The sequence below is a fragment of the Scyliorhinus canicula genome, chromosome 13 (genome assembly GCF_902713615.1).
Source record: "Scyliorhinus canicula chromosome 13, sScyCan1.1, whole genome shotgun sequence".
NCBI classification, from domain to species: domain Eukaryota; kingdom Metazoa; phylum Chordata; class Chondrichthyes; order Carcharhiniformes; family Scyliorhinidae; genus Scyliorhinus; species Scyliorhinus canicula.
This window is the reverse complement of record NC_052158.1, coordinates 153,960,440-153,982,501: the sequence shown is the minus strand read 5'-3', so window position 1 is coordinate 153,982,501 and position 22,062 is coordinate 153,960,440. Positions and strand designations below refer to the sequence as shown.

The 22,062-nt window shown below is 47.4% G+C and overlaps 1 protein-coding gene across 1 annotated transcript in view; it reads left to right on the top strand.

Annotated features, from left to right (window-relative positions):
• Positions 1-21,173, top strand: part of mmp23bb (matrix metallopeptidase 23bb) — a 33,834-nt gene extending 12,661 nt beyond the window's left edge. Inside the window, exons 3-8 of the mRNA XM_038817175.1 lie at positions 6,002-6,138; positions 11,686-11,853; positions 14,364-14,528; positions 16,191-16,301; positions 20,104-20,233; positions 20,734-21,173. Of these exons, the coding sequence (XP_038673103.1) occupies positions 6,002-6,138; positions 11,686-11,853; positions 14,364-14,528; positions 16,191-16,301; positions 20,104-20,233; positions 20,734-20,947 (925 nt within the window). The 3' untranslated portion in view covers positions 20,948-21,173. The remainder of the gene's footprint in view (positions 1-6,001; positions 6,139-11,685; positions 11,854-14,363; positions 14,529-16,190; positions 16,302-20,103; positions 20,234-20,733) is intronic.
• The last annotated feature ends 889 nt before the right edge of the window (positions 21,174-22,062 follow it).

Here is a 22,062-nt window from a genome sequence, read left to right as displayed (position 1 = left end):
AACGTCGAGGGCTGAAGGGCCTGTTCTGTGCTGTACTGTTTTATGTTCTATTTCTCTACTAATGTTGATCTCCCTCAGTTCTTCCCTCTCACTAAACCTTTCATTCTCCAACATTTCTGGGATCTGATTTGTGAAGACAGAACCAAAGCGTTTATTCAATTGCTCAGCCATTTCTTTGTCCCTTATTATGCATTCCCCTGTTTCTGTCTGTAGGGGGCCGACATTTCTCTTTACCAATCTCCTTCTCTTCACGTAACTGTAGAAACTCTTAGTGTCAGTCTTTATGTCCCCTGCAAGCTTCCTTTCGTACTGTACTTTCCCCTTCTTAATTAATCTCTTTGTCCTTCTTTGTTGAGATCACCTCCCATCCTTTGAAACTCTGGAGAATATAGACCCAGTTTACCCAATCTCTCTTCATAAAACAGTCCTGCCAGCTCCGGAACAAGTCTGGTGAACCTTCATTGCACTTGTTCCATGGCAGCACGTAGCTTATGATTGGTTGGGAAGTAGACTCTGATTGTTGGGGAAGTTTCCATGGAGAATGCACCAGGTGACTGACCGTTAACTGCCAAGCATTTTTTAAAGTTTACACCAGGTTGTTTGACCCTGATTGGTCAAGGCATGGTCCTGAGGAATGAGTTGGCAAAGAATGCCTGTCACGTATTTTGTTTAGCTGAAACAGGTGCTCTGCATGTAAATGTTATTTATGTATACAAATAATTAATATATTCATCAAATGCACCACACTGTAAGCCTAACTTAAATTGGTTGTCAGCATAATTATTAGCACACTGCAAATTATTTAGCAAATGTTGTCCAATCTCAGAATCGCACCTAATGTAGGGCACTGTATGTTTTGAGTTTTATAAGCCTATGCTGGTACCATGTCCATTGTGAACAGCGGCTGACACATACTGTTTAATGTGATCTGCCAGTCTTTAGAATGTATGGCCTAAATACCTGGCATCACACTGTCACTAAAATTCATAGACCACAATACTCAATTGTGTTGTCGGTAGATCAGCATCCTGTGGCGAACACCACTCATGTTGCTTCTGCTTGGTAGTAGTGTGAAGCAGCTAGCTTCAACTGTTGCTCAGCTTTTTGAGGTACCCTGTCCTCCCACAGTAATCTGAGGTAGACTCTGCACTTACCACAGCCGAATGTGACGGCCACAGGTCCGTCCATGTGTGTGTGCAATAAACAGTGTGAAATGAGCTGACCAGGGTAGCCATTAACCCACTGGATGCCTTTAATCTGCCCTTTTCATCATCAAGATGGTGGGCCATGCTCCGGGATATGGACAGTGGGGGATTCAGTGATAGTAAATCCATTGAATGTCAGCCTGTCTCCACCAGTACTGTACCCCAGTGTTATACAGTGACGGACCCGTCCCCACCAGTACTGTACCCCAGTGTTATACAGTGACAGACCCGTCCCCACCAGTACTGTACCCCAGTGTTATACAGTGACAGACCCGTCCCCAGCAGTACTCTACCCCAGTGTTATACAGTGACAGACCCGTCCCCACCAGTCCTGTACCCCAGTGTTATACAGTGACAGACCCATCCCCACCAGTACTGTACCCCAGTGTTATACAGTGACAGACCCATCCCCACCAGTACTGTACCCCAGTGTTATACAGTGACAGACCCATCCCCACCAGTACTGTACCCCAGTGTTATACAGTGACAGACCCATCTTCACCAGTACTGTACCCCAGTGTTATACAGTAACAGACCCGTCCCCACCAGTACTGTACCCCAGTGTTATACAGTGACAGACCCGTCCCCACCAGTACTGTACCCCAGTGTTATACAGTGACAGACCCGTCCCCACCAGTACTGTACCCCAGTGTTATACAGTGACAGACCTGTCACCATCAGTACTGTATCCCAGTGTTATACAGTGACAGACCCGTCCCCACCAGTACTGTACCCCAGTGTTATACAGTGACAGACCCGTCTCCACCAGTACTGTACCCCAGTGTTATACAGTAACAGACCTGTCCCCACCAGTACTGTACCCCAGTGTTATACAGTGACAGACCCGTCTCCACCAGTGCTGTACCCCAGTGTTATACAGTGACAGACCCGTCCCCACCAGTACTGTACCCCAGTGTTATACAGTAACAGACCCATCCCCACCAGTACTGTACCCCCATGTTATACAGTGACAGACCCGTCCCCACCAGTACTGTACCCCAGTGTTATACAGTGACAGACCTGTCCCCACCAGTACTGTACCCCAGTGTTATACAGTGACAGACCCGTCCCCACCAGTACTGTACCCCAGTGTTATACAGTGACAGACCCGTCCCCACCAGTACTGTACCCCAGTGTTATACAGGGGCAGACCCGTCCCCACCAGTACTGTACCCCAGTGTTATACAATAACAGACCCATGCTCATCAGTACTGTACCCCAGTGTCGTACAGTGATAGTCCTATACATGATGTGGAGATGCCGGCGTTGGACTGGGGTGAGCACAGTAAGAAGTCTTACAACACCAGGTTAAAGTCCAACAGGTTTGTTTCAAACACGAGCTTTCGGAGCACTGCTCCTTCCTCGGGTGAATGGCGAGGTATGTTCCAGAAACATTTATATAGACAAAGTCAGAGATGCTGGACAATGCTTGGAATGCGAGCATTAGCAGGTAATCAAATCATTACAGATCCAGATAGAGGGGTAATCCCAGGTTAAAGAGGTGTGAATTGTCTCAAGCCAGAACAGTTGGTGGGATTTTGCAAGTCCAGGCCAGATGGTGGGGAGTGGATTTAATGCGACATGAATCCAAGATCCTGGTTGAGGCCGCACTCATGTGTGCGGAACTTAGCTGTAAGTTTTTGCTCGGCAATTCTGCGTTGTCGCGTGTCCTGATGTCCCGCCTTGGAGAACGCTTACCCGGAGATCAGAGGCTGAATGCCCTTGACTGCTGAAGTGTTCCCCGACTGGAAGGGAACATTCCTGCCTGGTGATTGTCGCACGATACCCGTTCATTCGTTGTCGCAGTGTCTGCATAGTCTCGCCAATGTACCACGCTTCAGGACATCCTTTCCTGCAGCGCAAGAGGTAGACTACATTGGTCGAGTCGCACGAGTATGTGCCGCGTACCTGGTGGGTGGTGTTTCCACGTGTAATGGTGGTATCCATGTCGATGATCTGGCATGTCTTGCAGAAATTGTCCTGGCAGGTGTGGTGTCGTGGTCGCTGTTCTGAAGGCTGGGTAATTTGCTGCAAACAATGCTCAGAATATAAAAACAGACAGTAAAAGTTTTTACAAATATATAAGACAAAAAAGAGTGGCTAAGGTAAATATTGGTCCTTTAGAGGATGAGAAGGGAGTTTTAATAATGGGAGATGAGGAAATGGCTGAGGAACTGAACAGGTTTTTTGGGTCGGTCTTCACAGTGGAAGACACAAATAACATGCCAGCGACTGATAGAAATGAGGCTATGACAGGTGAGGACCTTGAGAGGATTGTTATCACTAAGGAGGGAGTGATGGGCAAGCTAATGGGGCTAAAGGTAGACAAGTCTCCTGGCCCTGATGGAATGCATCCCAGAACTAAAAGAGATGGCTAGGGAAATTGCAGATGCACTAGTGATAATTTACCGAAATTCACTAGACTCTGGGGTGGTCCCGGTGGATTGGAAATTAGCAAACGTGACGCCACTGTTTAAAAAAGGAGGTAGGCAGAAAGCAGGAAATTATAGGCCAGTGAGCTTAACTTCGGTAGTAGGGAAGATGCTGGAATCTATCATCAAGGAAGAAATTGCGAGGCATCTGGATAGAAATTGTCCCATTGGGCAGACGCAGCATGGGTTCATAAAAGGCAGGTCATGCCTAACTAATTTAGTGGAATTTTTTGAGGACATTACCAGTGCAGTAGATAACAGGGAGCCGATGGATGTGGTATATCTGGATTTCCAGAAAGCCTTTGACAAGGTGCCACACAAAAGGTTGCTGCATAAGATAAAGATGCATGGCATTAAGGGTAAAGTAGTAGCATGGATAGAGGATTGGTTAATTAATAGAAAGCAAAGAGTTGGGATAAATGGGTGTTTCTCTGGTTGGCAATCAGTAGCTAGTGGTGTCCCTCAGGGATCCGTGTTGGGCCCACAATTGTTCACAATTTACATAGATGATTTGGAGTTGGGGACCAAGGGCAATGTGTCCACGTTTGCAGATGACACTAAGATGAGTGGTAAAGCGAAAAGTGCAGAGGATACTGGAAGCCTGCAGAGGGATTTGGATAGGTTAAGTGAATGGGCTCGGGTCTGGCAGATGGAATACAATGTTGACAAATGTGAGGTTATCCATTTTGGTAGGAATAACAGCAAACGGGATTATTATTTAAACGATAAAATATTAAAGCATGCCGCTGTTCAGAGAGACTTGGGTGTGCTAGTGCATGAGTCACAGAAGGTTGGTTTACAAGTGCAACAGGTGATTAAGAAGGCAAATGGAATTTTGTCCTTCATTGCTAGAGGGATGGAGTTTAAGACTAGGGAGGTTATGTTGCAATTGTATAAGGTGTTAGTGCGGCCACACCTGGAATATTGTGTGCAGTTTTGGTCTCCTTACTTGAGAAAGGACGTACTGGCGCTGGAGGGTGTGCAGAGGAGATTCACTAGGTTAATCCCAGAGTTGAAGGGGTTGGATTATGAGGAGAGGTTGAGTAGACTGGGACTGTACTCGTTGGAATTTAGAGGGATGAGGGGGGATCTTATAGAAACATTTAAAATTATGAAGGGAATAGATAGGATAGATGCGGGCAGGTTGTTTCCACTGGCGGGTGACAGCAGAACTAGGGGACATAGCCTCAAAATAAGGGGAAGTAGATTTAGGACTGAGTTTAGGAGGAACTTCTTCACCCAAAGGGTTGTGAATCTATGGAATTCCTTGCCCAGTGAAGCAGTTGAGGCTCCTTCATTACATGTTTTTAAGGTAAAGATAGATAGTTTTTTGAAGAATAAAGGGATTAAGGGTTATGGTGTTCGGGCCGGAAAGTGGAGCTGAGTCCACAAAAGATCAGCCATGATCTCATTGAATGGCGGAGCAGGCTCGAGGGGCCAGATGGCCTACTCCTGCTCCTAGTTCTTATGTTCTTATTAATGGTTTGTTTGAGGTTGCGCGGTTGTTTGAAGGACATGCGACAACGCAGAATTGCCGAGCAAAAACTTATAGCTAAGTTCCGCACGCATGAGTGCGGCCTCAACAGGGATCTTGGATTCATGTCGCATTACATCCACTCCCCACCATCTGGCCTGGACTTGCAAAATCCCACCAACTGTCCTGGCTTGAGACAATTCACACCTCTTTAACCTGGGATTATCCCTCTCCCTGGATCTGTAATGATTTGATTACCTGCAAATGCTCGCATTCCAAGCATTGTCCAGCATCTCTGACTTTGTCTATATAAATGTTTCTGGAACATACCTCTCCATTCACCCGAGGAAGGAGCAGTGCTCCGAAAGCTCGTGTTTGAAACAAACCTGTTGGACTTTAACCTGGTGTTGTAAGACTTCTTACAGTCCTATACACATCAGTACTGTACTCCAGCGGAGAGAGACATGTTGAATGTGCCCCCTCGGCCAATGGCAGGGATCTCCCAAGATTGTACCACTCTTTCTCCCCCCCCCCCCCCCATCAACTGCCCTCCCACCATCGCCCTCTCAAATCCCAGCCCCTTGCCTCTCTCCCCGGGAAATGCCAGCGTGGCAGCTGACCAGACCATCAAACACCGACCAAATTGACCCACCATCCGTCCCAAAGTTCTGGAGCACTGCTGGCCTCTGATTGGCCCAGGGGCCCCTTAATATGTCCACCCCCCCCCCCCCCCCCACCCTCCCGCAAACCCCCAACCCTCCTCCCTCCACTCAACTTTCTGATGTGGGACCTGCTATACCTGAAATATAAATGATGTGGACAATATGTAAACCGGTAGGTTACAGAGAGAATGCTTTCTCCAGCCTCAAGCTCTTGATTTTTCTCCACAGGATTGTGCAGTTTCCGAGTACTCTGAATAAGGAAGACACCAGGAAAGCCATTGCAATCGCCTTTATAATGTGGAGTGATGTGTCACCTCTAACCTTCACAGAGGTCCCGCCACAGAAAGATGCAGATATCAAAATCGGTGGGAGACGCTGCCTGCTCGATAAATCCCTCCCATTTCCTTTTTCTCTGAAGCTCTGTCTCTCTCTGTGTTGACTTTGCAACGTGACGGAATCACTCAACAGCGTCACAGCAAACCGGTTATCCGGTCGTTATCACATTGCTGTTTGCAGAGTGAATATTAGCTGTCACAAGCCTACATTACAACATGACAACATCTTGAAAGTGTTTCATTGGCTGTGAAGTGCTTTATGGTGTCTGGTGAAAAACACCATGAGTGCAAGACTTTATTTTTGCCCCTCAGGGTTATAAACTAGTGTTTGTAATGTGTTCTCCTTTCCAACATGTGTGGCACATTGATTATGTTACTGAAGCCAGCACTCCCAAAACTCTGGATGAACGATTGGGCGGCACAGTAGCACAGTGGTTAGCACTGTTGCGTCACAGCTCCAGGGTCCCAGGTTCGATTCCCGGCTTGGGTCACTGTCTGTGTGGAATCTGCACGTTCTCCCCGTGTCTGCGTGGGTTTCCTCCGGGTGCTCCGGTTTCCTCCCACAGTCCAAAGATGCGCAGGTTAGGGGCTGTTTAGCACACTGGGCTAAATCACTGGCTTCGAAAGTAGACCAAGGCAGGCCAGCAGCATGGTTCAATTCCCGTAACAGCCTCCCCGAACAGGCGCCGAAATGTGGTGACTAGGGGCTTTTCACAGTCACTTCATTTGAAGCCTACTTGTGACAATAAGTGATTTTCATTCATTTCATAGGTGGATTGGCCATGCTAAATTGCCCCTTGGCATCCAAAAAGTGGGGTTACTGGGTTACGGGGATAGGGTGGACTTGTGGGTTTAAGTGCGGTGCTCTTTCCAAGGGCCGGTGCAGACTCGATGGGCCGAATGGCTTCCTTCTGCACTGTAAATTCGATGATTCAATGATGGGTTCAAGTCCTGCCCATGAATCTACAATCGGAAATAAAGGGTTGCTGGATTATTGTAAGCACCCAAATGTTTCACAAATACCCTTTGGGGAAACAGAACCTTACTCAGTTTGATCTATCTGTCACTCCAGCCGAGGCATTGGCTCAGGAAGAATACACATCACCTTCTCTGGTTGACTAGCGCTGGACAATAATTGCTGATCCTGTCAGCAATGTCCAGGAACTGAGAACTAATAATAAAGATATGCAGTCCAGATTACCCTCGAGGTTTTTTTCTTCTTCCTTTCATGGGCTGTGGACAGCGCTGGGCTGGGCCGGCATTTGTTGCCCACCCCTAATTGCCCTTGAACCAAGTGGCTTGCCACATCGTTTCAGACAGCTGTTCAGAGTCAACCACATTGCCGAGGGTCTGGGGTCACGTGTCGGCCAGACCGGGTAAGGGTGGCAGATTTCCTTCCCTAAACGAAGATTAGTGAACCAGATGGGTTTTTTGCAACAATTGAGAATGGTTACATTACTGAGACCAGCTTTTTGATTCCAGATTTATTCGATGAATTTAAATTCCACGAGCTGCCGAGGTGGGATTTGAACCCGTGTCTCCAGAACGCTAGCCTGGGCCTCTGGATTACTAGTCTAGTGACATTACCGTGATGGCATCATCTTCCCAAATCAAGGGTCAATCAAGCTATTATATTATCCCAATATGGACATCATGTTGTATCAAATGTACGACACGGAAACAGGCCATTTAGCCCAACTGGTCGGAGCCAACATTTAAGCTTCATGCAAACCTCTTCCTACATTGCGGAATATTGGGTAAATGTGCTGTTTCTGTTGTCCAGATGGGAAGAATGCTTTGGGAAATGATGCATTCGCAGCCCATCATTTCCGGTCTTTTCATAGAATTTACAATGCAGAAGGAGGCCATTCGGCCCATCGAGTCTGCACCGGCTCTTGGAAAGAGCACCCTTTCCAAGGTCAACACCTCCACCCCATCCCCATAACCCAGTACCCCCACCCAACACTAAGGGCAATTTTGGACACTTAAGGGCAATTTGTCATGACCAATCCACCTAACCTGCACATCTTTGGACTGTGGGAGGAAACTGGAGCACCCGGAGGAAACCCACGCAGACAGGGGGGGGGGGGGGGGGGGGAACGTGCAGACTCCGCACAGACAGTGACCCAAGCCAGGAATCGAACCTGGGACCACTTGAAGCCAATTAAAGGGAGCTGACTGGAATCTTCTGGTTGGCATCTAGTTTCTTCCACTGACAGGGGTCAGTTTAGATGCCATTTGGGATGGGCACCCAGTAGCAGGCCAGGTGAGGGGTGAGGCTCCTCTTCAGGCAGGGCCTCAGTACCTGTCTCAGTGCAGGAGCAGCCTCAGGCTGCCCTGTAGAGCGCCCTTCCCCACCCCTTCACTGCAATGGGGACATAACTACAAAAGCCAATTTAAAATGTAAGATTTTGGAAATTTGGACAACGGACCTCCATCTTGAAAATCCTATGTTAATTCATAATTGCAGCATCTTGCTTCTTCCAAGCTGGAAGGTCCTGATTTGTCATTGCGGTTTTGTGATGCCCCGCCATCCTTCATTGGATGGTGAATCTGTTTCCAGGCCAATTTAATTCTGGGGGTTGGCAGTGGGAGGGGGGAGGGAGGGGGGGGGGGGGGGGGGAGCGCGGGGAGGTGAAAAGCTCCTCGTTGCCACATTCTGGCGCCTGTTCGGGTACACCGAGGACGAATTCAGAATGTTCAATTCACCTAACAAGCACGTCTTTTGGGACTCGTGGGAGGAAACCCACGCAGACACGGGGAGAACGTGCAGACTCCACACAGACAGTGACCCAAGCCAGGAATCGAACCTGGGATCCTGGAGAGCTGTGAAGCAGTTGTGCTATCCACAATGCTACCGTGCTGCCTTTCCTTTACCCTGAAGTTTGTGCCTCAAGTATGAGTGAAGCAGAATACAATGACATTGGATTTCCTGTGAGAATGGATCCAATATTCACAAGTTTCATCCAGATTTCGAATCAAGAAGAATTTTTGTGTAGCATTGCCCATAGTAACACTGCCCATAGTAACATTGCCCATAGTTTATAGTAACATTGCCCATAGTAACATTGCCCATAGTTTATAGAACATTGCCCATAGTAACATTGCCCATAGTTTATAGAACATTGCCCATAGTTTGTAGAAGGTCCATTAATTCCTGGCTGTTAAACTATTGGAAGGTATATTTACCCGAGCTGAGATATGAAGCATACAGTGACACAGCATGAATCCAGCCTGTAGGGCAGCACAGTGGCGCAAGTGGTTAGCACAATTGCCTATCACGGCGCCGAGGTCCCAGGTTCGATCCCGGCTCTGGGTCATTGTCCGTGTGGAGTTTGCACATTCTCCCCGTGTTTGCGTGGGTTTCGCCCCCACAACCCAAAAGATGTGCAGGCTAGGTGGATTGGCCACGCTAAATTGCCCCTTAACTGGGAAAAAATTAATTGGATACAATTAAAAATGAATCCAGTCTTGACAGCTTCAGCTAGCGTTTGTTCAGAATTCACATCTCGGATCAGGAACATTCTTATTTTTATGTATTTTAAAATATTGTCTCCTGTTTTCTCGTTTTGCCGTTGACTCCATCCTGTCATTCACCTCACTGGTATCCGGGCCCTACTGCCTGTGACACCTTTCCCACAGTTAGGGTGACTGTTGGGAGGATGGTTGACCACGTGGGACATCATTTTCGTCAGGGTGATTGACTATGTGGGGCGTCACAACCAAACCCGACCATGTGCTCACCTGGTGTCCGCACATGTTCACCTCCAGAAAGGGTGCATTGAACAATGATGAGCAGCAGGAGATTAATTGCTAGATTTCAACTCCATTCAGCCCATCGAAGCACATCCATTCACTTTAAACCTACCATGTCCATATCCAATCACAACATCCCACTTGTTTCATGGACAATCGCGTCCCCAAATAGCTGTTAATGTTAGAGGGTCTATTAAAAATTTCAGTACTGAAATTAATAAAACTTTGTTAGGGAAGGATAATGGGATCATTGAAACATACATTAGGGGCTGGTTTAGCTCACTCGGCTAAATTGCTGGCTTTTAAAGCAGACCAAGCAGGCCAACAGCACGGTTCGATTCCCGTAACAGCCTCCCCGAACAGGCACCGGAATGTGGTAACTAGGGGCTTTTAACAGTAACTTCATTGTAGCCTACTCGTGACAATAAGCGATTTTCATTTTCATTCATTTCATTTCAAAGGTGGCCATTCAGCCCTTCATGCTGTGCTGTCGCTTTAATGGAGCAGACATGTTGAGCCCCGATTCTCCGCTTTTTGACTGTAACCGTTTAAGTTCTTCGGCCTGAAGTATTTGTCCGCCTCCCTTTTAAAATTACTTGTGATATTATTCATTCAAGAACTTAGCAGCTGGATAGGGTTAAGATCAGCCACTATCCAGGTGAATGGAGGAACAGTTTTGAAGGATTAATGGCATCCTCCAGCTCCTAAATCCCAGAACCTTAGTTGAAAGTCCATTCCATTTTCTGATTGTCATTTAATTTACGGGATGTGGGCGTTGCTGGTTTGGCCAGCATTTATTGGCCATCCCTAGTTGCCCTTCAGAAGGTGGTGGTGAGTTGCCTTCTTGAACCGCTGAGGTGTAAGTACAGCCACAATGCTTGGGAGGGAGTTCCAGGATGTTGCAGCAGCGATAGTGAAGGAACGGCGATGTATTTCCAAGTCAGGGTGGTGAGTGACTTGGAGGGGAAAGTCCAGGTGGGTGGGGTTCCCAGGTACCTGCTGATCTTGTCCTTCTAGATGGTAGTGGCCGTGGGTTTGGAAGGTGCTGCCTAAGGAACCATGGGGCTGGTTTAGCACAGTGGGCTAAACAGCGGGCTGGCAATGCAGAACAATGCCAGCAGTGCGGGTTCAATTCCCCTACCGGCCTCCCAGAGCAGGCGCCGGAATGTGGCGACTAAGGGCTTCTCACAGTTACTTCATTGATGCCTACTTGTGACAATAAGCAATTATTATTATTATTATTGTGAGTTCCGGCAGTGCATCTGGTAGATGGTACACACGGCTGCCACTGTTCATCGGTGATGGAGGGATCGAATGTTTGTGGAAGGAGGAGCAATAGAGAGGGTGATGTTCACCCCAAAATGTACTAATTTGTTGTCCGACCACTTTTCCCCATCATTCAGTCTTTTGACACCAGGGACCAGTGTCATGATGCTTCTATGAATCATCTCTGCGGTTTGAAGATCCTCACTGTGTCACCCCCCCAAGCCCTTCCCCTTTTCCACCCTTGCTTTTCAGAATTCCTCCACTCTGGTCTAAATACTTGAGACAATCCTCCGTGACTTCAGGGTTTGGTGGGAGATTGCGCGATGTGGAAGGAGGTTCTGAGTCATAATGAGATGTGGGGCAGGCTCGATGGACCAGCTAGTCACCAACCCGCAAAACTCTGTACCTTCCTATGTCAAAACGTTTCCCTCCCAAAATACTCACCTCAGCAAATGTTACAACCTAACGAGAAATATTCTCCTCCAAATCGTTTATGAGAAGCATTATCTTTGGGCTGATTTCTTATTATTAAAGCTGAATTTAAATACATTTCAGGATTCTACACGTTCAATCACACCGACTGCTGGTTTGCCCCACTTCACCCCTGCTTTGACGGACTCAATGGCGAGCTGGGTCACGCGTTCCTGCCCCCACTTGGTGATATTCACTTCGACAATCATGAGTTCTGGATTCTGGGCAAGTCTCGGTTCAGCTGGAAGCAAGGTATTGATGCTAAATGGTGTTGATGGTGGGTAACGCATTTACCCCTGGGTCGTACGTATTAGTCCTGTTGAAGGAACTGAGCATATAATCCAATTTGAAACCCTTAGTGCAGTCCCGAGGGAGTGCTGTCGGAAGTGCCATCTTTCCGATGATATGATACATTGTTGTCAGGGTGACCAACTCTAAAGGGCACATTGGCATGGGGGACCATATGAGTAGGGGGGGGGGGGGCTGCTGCTGAGACTCTGGGGGTTATTAGGGTCGTGGTATTGTCACTGTGAGACAACGGGAACTTGCTACCAAGAGGATGCGCGGAGTGTGTATGCCTTACGCCAAAAGATCAAAAATGGGGGACAAAGGCTGTCCCAGCAGCTAACACAACACGATCCGGATGGAACGAGAAGCATGAGGGAGACCAGGAAACTGGGAGCACAAGGAAGACTAGGAAACCTGGAGTATGAGGAAGTATTCAATGGGATATTGAAAGCTGTGGGTAAACTGACAGATTCAGAGCAGATGGGATTAACCAGTCATTTCAAGTATTTTAAGTAGATATTTAATAGGGTTCTACAGCAGGAAAAGTTGGAACAATTTGCACTAGGGGCTGATTTAGCTCACTGGGCTAAATCGCTGGCTTTTAAAGCAGACCAAGCAGGCCAGCAGCACGGTTCGATTCCCGTATCAGCCTCCCCGGACAGGCGCCGGAATGTGGCGACTAGCGGCTTTTCACAGTAACTTCATTGAAGCCTACTTGTGACAATAAGCGATTTTCATTTTCATTTTCACTATATTTGAGAAGCATTTAATGCCTTGGCAAACCAGGCTATGGACCAAGTGCTGGAAAGTGGGATTCGAAGAGTGCTTGATGGCTGGCACAGACATAGTGGGCTATAGGGCCTCTTTCTGTGCTGTAAAACTCTCTGACTCTATGTTGTTCTTGCATCAGGAAACAATATTAAAACTAGAGCTATGCTGTCCAGGAAGCACTACATCACAGAGAATAAAGGAAAAGGGCATTGGAAGCTGTTCCGAGGAGGTTGACTAGACTAATACCAGGAATAGATGCATTGTCTTGTGAGGAAAGGTTGGGCTTGCAACTATAGAATCCCTACAGTGCAGAAGGAGGCCATTCAGCCATCAAGCCTGCACCAACCCTCTGAAAGAGCACCTTATCTAGGCCCAAATCCCCTGCCCTATTCCGGTAACCCCACCATACCTGCACACTATTGGAGTGTCGGTGGGGGAGGGGGGAGGGGGGGGGGGGGCCAGAGCACCCCAAGGAAACCCACACAGACATGGGGATAAAGTGCAAACTCCACATAGTCATCCAAGGCCAGAATCAAACCCAGGTCCCTGGCGCTGTGAGGCAGCAGTGTTAACCACTGTGCCGCTTTACTGGACTTTAGAAGAGCAGCTTTATTGAAACATAGAAGATCCTTGACAGGGTGGATATGGAGAGGATGTTTCCTCTTGAGGGAGAATCTCGAGCGAGGGGTCGATTTTTAAATGTACGGGTCGCTCATTCAAGACAGAGATTAAGAGAATTATTTTCTCTGAGGGTTGTGAGTCTATGGAATGCTGTTTCTCGAAAGGCAGTGGAAGCAGAGTTTTGAACATATTTCAAGCCGATAGTTTCTTCATTAACAAAGGGGTGAAAGGTTATCAGGGGGTGAGGCAGGAATGTGGGTTGAGGTTACACTCAGATTAGCCATGACCTTATTGAATGGCGGAGAAGGCTCGAGGGGCCGAGTGGCATACTTCCTGCTCCTAATTCATATGTTCGCATGAAATCAGGAACTGTTGAAGTTGGAGGTTAATTGAAGGTCTCGAGCTGAGATTGATGTATTTTTGTTGATGAAATGATACGAAAGAATACGGAAGCTCTTCTGAAAGTGACGGGCCAGAATTTTAAAATAAGAAGAAAATTAATTCACTGCAAATTAATTGCAAATTTGGCAGTGCGAGGTAACCAGTCCTGGCCTGTATTGAATTTGGATTCCACTGGGAAAACTGTAGGGAATTTTCAGTCTTACAACAGCAGGTTAAAGTCCTTCCCGGTGCTGTGAGACTTCTTACTGTGCTCACCCCAGTCCAACACCGGCATCTCCACATCAGGGAAGTTTCAGGATAGCTCAGCAATATCCCAAGGTCAGCTTTCGTGCTGGGAAAACCTGTACAGAGGCTGGGAAGCAGGATTGTCTTCCTCGATCAGAAATTGAACCTTGCTTTAAAATCTCCTCTAACAGACAGCCCCTCTGAAAGTGCGACAGCTCCTCAGCAACTCGCCAGCTTTAACGATTTGCTCGTAACTCTTTGAACCCTCGACATTTAGATTCAAAGGCAAGAGTGGTACCACTGAGCCATGGCAGGAGGAGGTCCCGGGAGATTAATCTCTCATGAAGTGACCAACGGATTCTCCTGCTTTTAAAGGTTCTTCAGTGTTTACCAGTTAATCGTGGCCCCCTTCCCTCCTGCTCTATTTGATTGGTTTTGCTCTGCTGTGTTGACAGGTGTTTGGCTGAACGATTTGGTGCAGGTTGCAGCTCACGAGATTGGCCATGCACTGGGGCTGATGCACTCGCGCAATGTGAGTGCGTTGATGCATCCCAACGCAACGTTTACAGGACAGCGAAGAATCACGCAGGATGACATCTGGGGAATCCAGAGGCTATACGGTACGACTGCTATTTACCACAGTCTGGAGTGCACATCCTGTGATGACATTCATAAAGCAATTCTGTATATAATATCATTCACAACCTCTGATCACCAGGTGGCAGTGTGAACCTACCAGGTGAATGTGTCTAGGGGAGTGGGGAGTAAGTCGTGTTGGTGGATAGACGTATTTTGCAGTAGCTCTAGAATAGTTAGTTAGTGTCAGTAGTTTGTTATTTATTTATTCCAGTCATCTTTACCATGCAGTTGTTTCATAATAAATTATTTAAACTCAATGTTTTGTAGCGCATCATTCATATCAGCCAGACTACAGAATGTGGCGCTACCTGTTTCAATCGTAAATTTCAAAGGACAATTGGATAAATATTTGAAAAGAAGAAATTTGCAGGGTTCGAGGAGCAAAGGGGGAGTGAGTGGGAACTAATTGGATAGTTCTTTCAAAAAGCCCCAAAAGGCTGGTGGAATAAGCCCCCCCCCCCCCCCCACCCCTACCCCCTGAGGAGCGGAGGCCTAGCAGCTGAGGCTCGTGAACAGGGCACTGAAAAGCCGGCCCGGATTGGGACCGTCATGATCGGTTGCCCCGGCTGGGCCTTATGTGCTGTATGCCGCGTTGCGGCCTTTACTTCTGTGTGACTGAATAAACCGTTGTTGTTTAACCTTCTCGGGACTCTTGAAGATATGATCGTCTTCATGGGGCCAAATGGTGACTCAAGAAATGAGAAGCTTCACTTTCTGACCTTGGAAAGTGTGTGGAAATAAGATTGTAACTTCACAACATCTGGAATTGTGCACTGTTTCATTGGCACAGTTATTGCTCACCTGCTTACTGCGGGATGCTGAGAATTACAGATGTGTCTGTTCCCATGTGGTGAGTTAGACAAATGGTGCCTTTATTACAGCAATTCTTTCTGTATCTAATGTTGTTGACGATAAAAGCGTGCCAGGGTAATTGGCTTCACTTAAATATTGATATTTATTTCCAGTGTTTTCACAGAATTGTACTGCAGTAAAGGAGGCCATTTCTGGCCTGTGTCTCTGAAAGCTATCCAATTAGTCCCTGACACCACACCGTTTTAAGTTTCTCTCTTCCGATTTTTATTGTGAAAGGAAAGTTTAAAAAACAGAATGATTAAATGGCTGGCCTGTATTGCTGTTTTACTGCTGCTGTTTTCTCCAGTAGGTGTCACTCCTTCCTGTGCCAGGCTCCACTGCTTTGCCCAAGTCACTATTCTCCATTTAGATGCTCCCCAATGTGGTAACCCACTGTTACACCTGTATTAGGTGATGTAAGGTAAGACCTGTACTACAGGTTCGCCGGTAGCCCGTGCCTGCTGGCTCCGCCCAGTAGGAGGAGCGTGTCCTCTATTCAGCAGCCATTTCGCCAGCTGCAGCGGGAGGCCACACATCTTACTGCAATAAAGCCTCAGTTGTATCCAACCTTAGTCTTTGCCCAATTGATTGTGCATCACCCACAAAGTGGGGGATTCTCGTTCTGGTCAATGCTCGTACACCAACCCCCCATCTTCTGTGCACACCCACTTAGGACAGGGTCTGCGAGGGAGTGATTGATGTCCGTACCTCGGGGTGATTTTCCACTCTCTGATCTGGTGTGTCCATTGCAACATTTCACCCTCACATGATGCCCTCTCCTTCTCCTGCAGGCTGCATTGATAAGAAGAGACTGTGCGATCCCTGGGCTCGACTTGGATTCTGTAAGAAGCGACGCTCATTCATGAAAAAACATTGTCCTCAAGTGTGTGACCTGTGTTTTGGTGAGTTTCAATCCTGCCTGAGGATTGCAATAACGACTTTTAAAATTAGTCGACAGGATGTGGGCGTCACTGGCTAAGCCAGTAATTATTGCCCATCCCGAATTGCCCTTGAGAAGATGGTGGTAAGCTGACTTCTTGAACTTCTGCAGTCCATATGTTGTAGGTACACCCACAGTGCTGATAGGGAGGGAGTTCCAGGATTTTGACCCAACGACAGTGAAGGCATGGCCACATATTGCCAAGTGAAGCTGGTGAGTGACTTGGAGGGGAACCTCCAGGCGGTGGCGTTCCAATGTATCTTCTGCTTGTTGTCCTTGTTCCTCTAGATGGTCGGGTCATGGTTTTGCAAGGTGCTGTACCAGGAAACTTGGCGAATTGCTGCAGTGCAGCTTGTAGATGGTACACACGGCTGCCGCTGTGCGTCAGTGGTGGTCGGAGCGAATGTTTCAGGTGGTGGATGGAGCGCCATTCACGGGTGTTAGCGAGAGGGCTGTCAATCAAGCAGGATGCTTTGTCCTGGATATTGTTGAGCTTCTTGAGTGTTGTTGGCGCTTCACTATCCAGACAAGGGGAGAGAATCCATTACACTCCTGACTTGTGCCGTGTGGATGGTGGACAGGCTTTGGGGAGTGAGGAGGTGAGGCACTCACTGCTGAGTCCCCAGCCTTTGAACTGCTGTTGTTACCACAGTAACTTTATAGCCAGTCGAGTTCAGTTTCTGCTGTGGCCATTGGGGCAACCGTTGTAGGGACAGAGCTCCTTGTTTTGTGGACCTTTGGTGCTCGTACCGCGATGGGTTTCACTCAGGCCCCTACTGCTGCTGGAGGAGGGTTGGGAGAAATGGCAGAGGCCTGATTTCCTTGTGGACCATACAGCGCCGGCTCTAGGGTTGCTGGCGCCCCGGGCAAGCTGAACTTCGGCGCCCTTTGGGAGGGGGGGGCGGGGCCGAGGGGGGGGGGGGGCGAGGAGGGGGGGGGGGGGTCGAAGGGGGGGGTGCGGGGCCGCGGGGGGTGGACCCGAGACGGGCGGGGGGGCGGACCCGAGGGCGGGGCGGGGGGGACTGAGCGGAGGGGCGGACCGAGCCGGGGGGCCGCCCTGGGGGCGGGCGGCCACCGCGCATGCGCTGGTTGGCACCGGCCCAACTGCGCATGCGCGGGTCCCGAGTCTCTGCCGCCCCCGAGCACATGGCGCCCCGGGCGACTGCCCGAGTTGCCGGTGCCTTGAGCCGGCCCTGGGACCATAGAAGGCCCAGGCCTCGGAGCAGGAGGGTCGATGGTCTTTTGGCAGACACTTCTCATTTGTCAGCAGGAGGCAGCCATTCGACTCTTGAATTAATAATTCAACAGGGCTGGTTTAGCTCAGGGGGCTACACAGCTGCTTTGTAATGCAGAACGAAGCCCGCAGCGTGGGTTCAATTCCCGTACCAGCTGAGAAATCTGAATTCTCCCTCCGTGTACCCAAACAGGTGCCGTAGTGCAGTGACTCGGGGCTTTTCACAGTAACTTCATTGCAGTGTTGATGTAAGCCTACTTGTGACAATAATAACGATTATTATTATTAATGGCTAATTGATATCTTAACTTCATGTACCCAACGTTAATAAATTAATAAACTTTCCCGGCAAAAACCTCGCTATCTCAGTTTTGAAAAAGGATATACCAGCAGCACTTTGGGAGAGTTCCCAACTCCCAGTAGCGTTAGCGCGAATAAAGGTTTTCTTACATCACCCTAACGCTGATTTGTGCTTGCTTGTGCTGGATTCCTCCTACCAGAGAAAATAATTTATCTTCACTTACCCTTCCAAAGTCCTTTAATCATCTCAAACACCTCAAGTAGGTCATCCTTTAACCTTACCCTTGTCATATGAGAGTCCCTTTAAGAAGTGGATGTTTAAGCAATGTACCTTTAGAAATGCAGTGATGTCAGAGTGTGGGTGGAGCTGGGCTTTTAGCTCAGCCATTTTGAAGTTTTTAGTTTCAGTTTGAGAGAGCAGCTGAAAAGTGCCTGGCTGGTTTGCTGAGAGCTGCAGGAAGGAAAAGAGCTGGTCTGGTGATTCCTGCAAATACAAAGACTACAAATATATTGAATGTAACCTGTTGTGCTCCTATTTTTGAAGGGTTGAAGTCTTTTGGATATTTAAAAGAACAGTTTGCAGGATTGGGCAGTGTTATATTATTTTCGGGGTTATCTTTGAAATAAGGGGTGTTAAGAGATCCAATGGTCATTTTAAAAGGTTAAGTTGAGTTCATGGAATAAATATTGTTTTGTTTTAAAACCCACATGTCCATATTTGTAATACCACACCTTGGGGAACAAGCCGTGTGCTTCAAAAGCAACAATCCATTATAGGTGGGGGTTGGTTGGACTCCATGATACATTTTGGGGTTCTGAAAACACCGCTCCCATAACAACCTAATATACTCAAAATAATACAATCCTAATCCACGCTTCATAATTTAATCCTTTTAGCCCCAGTGATTTTTTCAATTCATTTACTTATTTTTAAAATTTAGAGTACCAAAATCATTTTTTCCAATTAAGGGGCAGTTGAGCGTGGCCAATCCACCCACCCTGCACATCTTTGGGTTGGGTTGTGGGGGCGAAACCCACGCATACACTGGGAGAATGTGCAAACTCCACACGGACAGTGACCCAGAACCGGGATCGAACCTGGGACCTCGGCGCCGTGAAGCAGCCGTGCTAACCACTGTGACACCGTGCTGCCCTTCAATTCATTTATGGGTTTATCGGCATCACTGGCTCTAGTTGTCCTTGACAAGGTGATGGTGAGCTGCTTTCTTGAACTGCTACAGTTTCTGAGGTGTGGGTATCATGTTAGTGAATCTATGCTGTAACCAAGATGAATACATTCTTCCTGAGGTGCAATGTCCAGGACAGACCAACCCATCTAACCTGAGCTTTCCATAACTTTCCACTCCTTTTTATTTGAACTCCTTTCTTGGCTATGGGATAAAACCCTCAGATCCACCTTTACCTAATTGGGTGACTCCTGTGGGTCAAACAGCATTTGCCCCCATCCTCATCACCAATATTTTCAAAACTAATAAGCAACAAAAGAAACTAAAGAGAACCCATTTATTTTAATGTTTCCTGTTCTCCTGCATGTTGGCACTGGCCTGGAGATTGGTCTTCAATTCCTGGACACTCCAGAACAATCCCGGAGATTTGACAAACCCACCAATTCAACGTGTCTGCCCCACCCCCACCTAACCTTGACTACAACCACTCGGACTTCGAGATCATCAGGAGTCAGAACTGACAAACACAGAAAATGAAAGGCTTTCATTTTAAACAAATATATTTCCTTAGAACGACCACGAAAGGATCAGGGAGGATCATGGAATCACGGCAGTGCAGAAGGAGACCATTCGGCCCATTGAATCTGCACCGACCCACTCCCTCGTGCTATCCCTGTAACCCCACCTAAGTCTGGACACTAAGGAGAAAATTGAGCATGGCTAATCCACATCTTTGGATTGTGGGAAGAAATTGGAGCACCCGGAGGGAACCCACGCAGACACGCGGAGAAAGTGCAAACTCCGCAGAGTCACCCGAGGCCGGAATTGAACCCGGGACCCTGGCGCTGTGAGGGCAGCAGTACTAACCACTGTGCCACCATGCTGCCCCCGAGATTCATGCTCAACCACCAATTGACAACATTCTTTATTTTTGACTTGGGAATCGACCAGTCAGCATCACCACGGAACCACGAATAGTTAACTTGTTGCGGACGAGATGTGCACTTTTGACTCCCTAACAGACTTTCCTTGTTTGCATTCAGAACCGCCAGATGCAGCAATAACAACCACTGCTCTGCCTCAGAACGTCAAGATGAAATATGTATCCAAAGGTCGCATAGTGACCTTCCGATGTGGAAAGACTGCCTCGCATTCAACTCCTCTGAATGTCAGGTGAGTTTCATTGAATCATTGTCACGTAATCACCCATTAATGCTGCAGAAACTTGCAGTATTCATGTACCATTTATTCCAATAAAACTGGGAATTCCCCCAATGCCTTGGTGAATTTTCCCCCCTCAAACAATGGTACAACAACAACTTGTGTTTAAATAGCAGCTTTAATGTAATCCAGTGCAGCACTGTGGTGGAAGGGGGGGGGGGGGGTTAATATATATTAAGAAAGACAAGAAAGAAAGAAATGGTAAAGGATAATTAAAATGAAATGGGATGAAATCAAATGGCTCGACCCATTTATTTTCATCCCATTTCAATTTAACAGGCCAACTGACCATTCACTTAATTACTTTTTCTGGAATCTTAATGTATGAAATGGGCGATGTCTTTAGCACTTGACATCACCTACAACTACTCTTAGTGTGATGGGGGTGCTAGATAAATGCAAGCCCTTCCTCTTCCTGCTACAATAATTAATATTTGGTGTGTTTCTTTCAGTTGGTACAAGGACGGGGAATTATTAGCCAATTCAGTGCCTGGATATTTCATTGTGAAAGACCAGGACCTCAGTATTGTAGCAAATGTGTATAACGAGGGTCTGTACACGTGCCAAATCCAGCGGAAAACCTCGACGATTCAAGCCAATTCTTGGTGGATCAGAGTCAAGGAAGACAATGACATTGCTGAGCCCCAAGGTGTCGACTCCCGCTGAGGACGAGTGTGACAACGTGGGATCAATCCAAACCGTCGTGAAACACGTCATCATGACCACAGAAGACAATGACCTAGTTAGGACCAATTGCTTGACACGGGCAATGGACACTCGCTTACAACATCACCGATTTCCCCAACCAGATGGTTGTGAGTCTGAATCATGATGCGCCCTGAAATTGCGAATTTAATCAGCTCCAAATAAAGTCTTTGAGGTTGTTGCCGAGCACCTTATCTGAAAGAAATGTTCCTGTCGGGGGAGGGGGGAAAAACCCCAAATTCTGCCCATCTTGCTCACAATGGATGTTCACAATGTCAAATCAATGAAGGTTTTGCCTTTTCTTTTATTCATTCATGGGATGTCGGGGTCGCAGGCTGTGCCAGCATTTATTGCCCATCCCTAATTGCCCTTGAGGGGGCAGTTAACAGTTGACCACATTGCTGTCGGTCTGGAGTCACATGTAGGCCAGACCAGGTAAGGACGGCAGATTTCCTTCCCTAAAAGGCATTAGTGAACCACAACGACAATTTACAACAATTGGCAATGGTTTCATGGTCATCATTAGACTTTTAATTCCAGATTTTGTATTGTATTGAAATTGCACTGTCTGCAGTGGCGGGATTTGAACTCAGTTCCCCAGAGCATTACTCTGGGTCTCTGGTTTACTAGTCCAGTGACAATACCACTACACCACCACCTTGTCCGCCCTCCCCTCCTCTTGAAAACTGTGAAGAGGGCTGATAAAAGAGTCTTGTAGATTCTATTAAATAGGAAGGCAAAAGAAGGGAATTTGCCAGGTTAATGCTTTTTTTCCACATGATTACACAAGAGTGAGAATTAATTTACCTTTGGTAATCGAGTCAACAACGAATGAATTGCCAAGCTCACAGAATGAAATAATAAATTGGATGATTGTGGGATGAATCCAGCCCAATTTAATGCCCATTTAAATAACTGAATGGGAAATTCTAATTTTTCACAAATTCAGAGTACACAATTATTTTTTTCCAATTAAGGGGCAATTCAGTGTGGCCAATCCACCTACCCTGCACATCTTTTCGGGTGTGGGGGGCGGCGAAACCCACGCAAACACGGGGTGAATATGCAAACTCCAC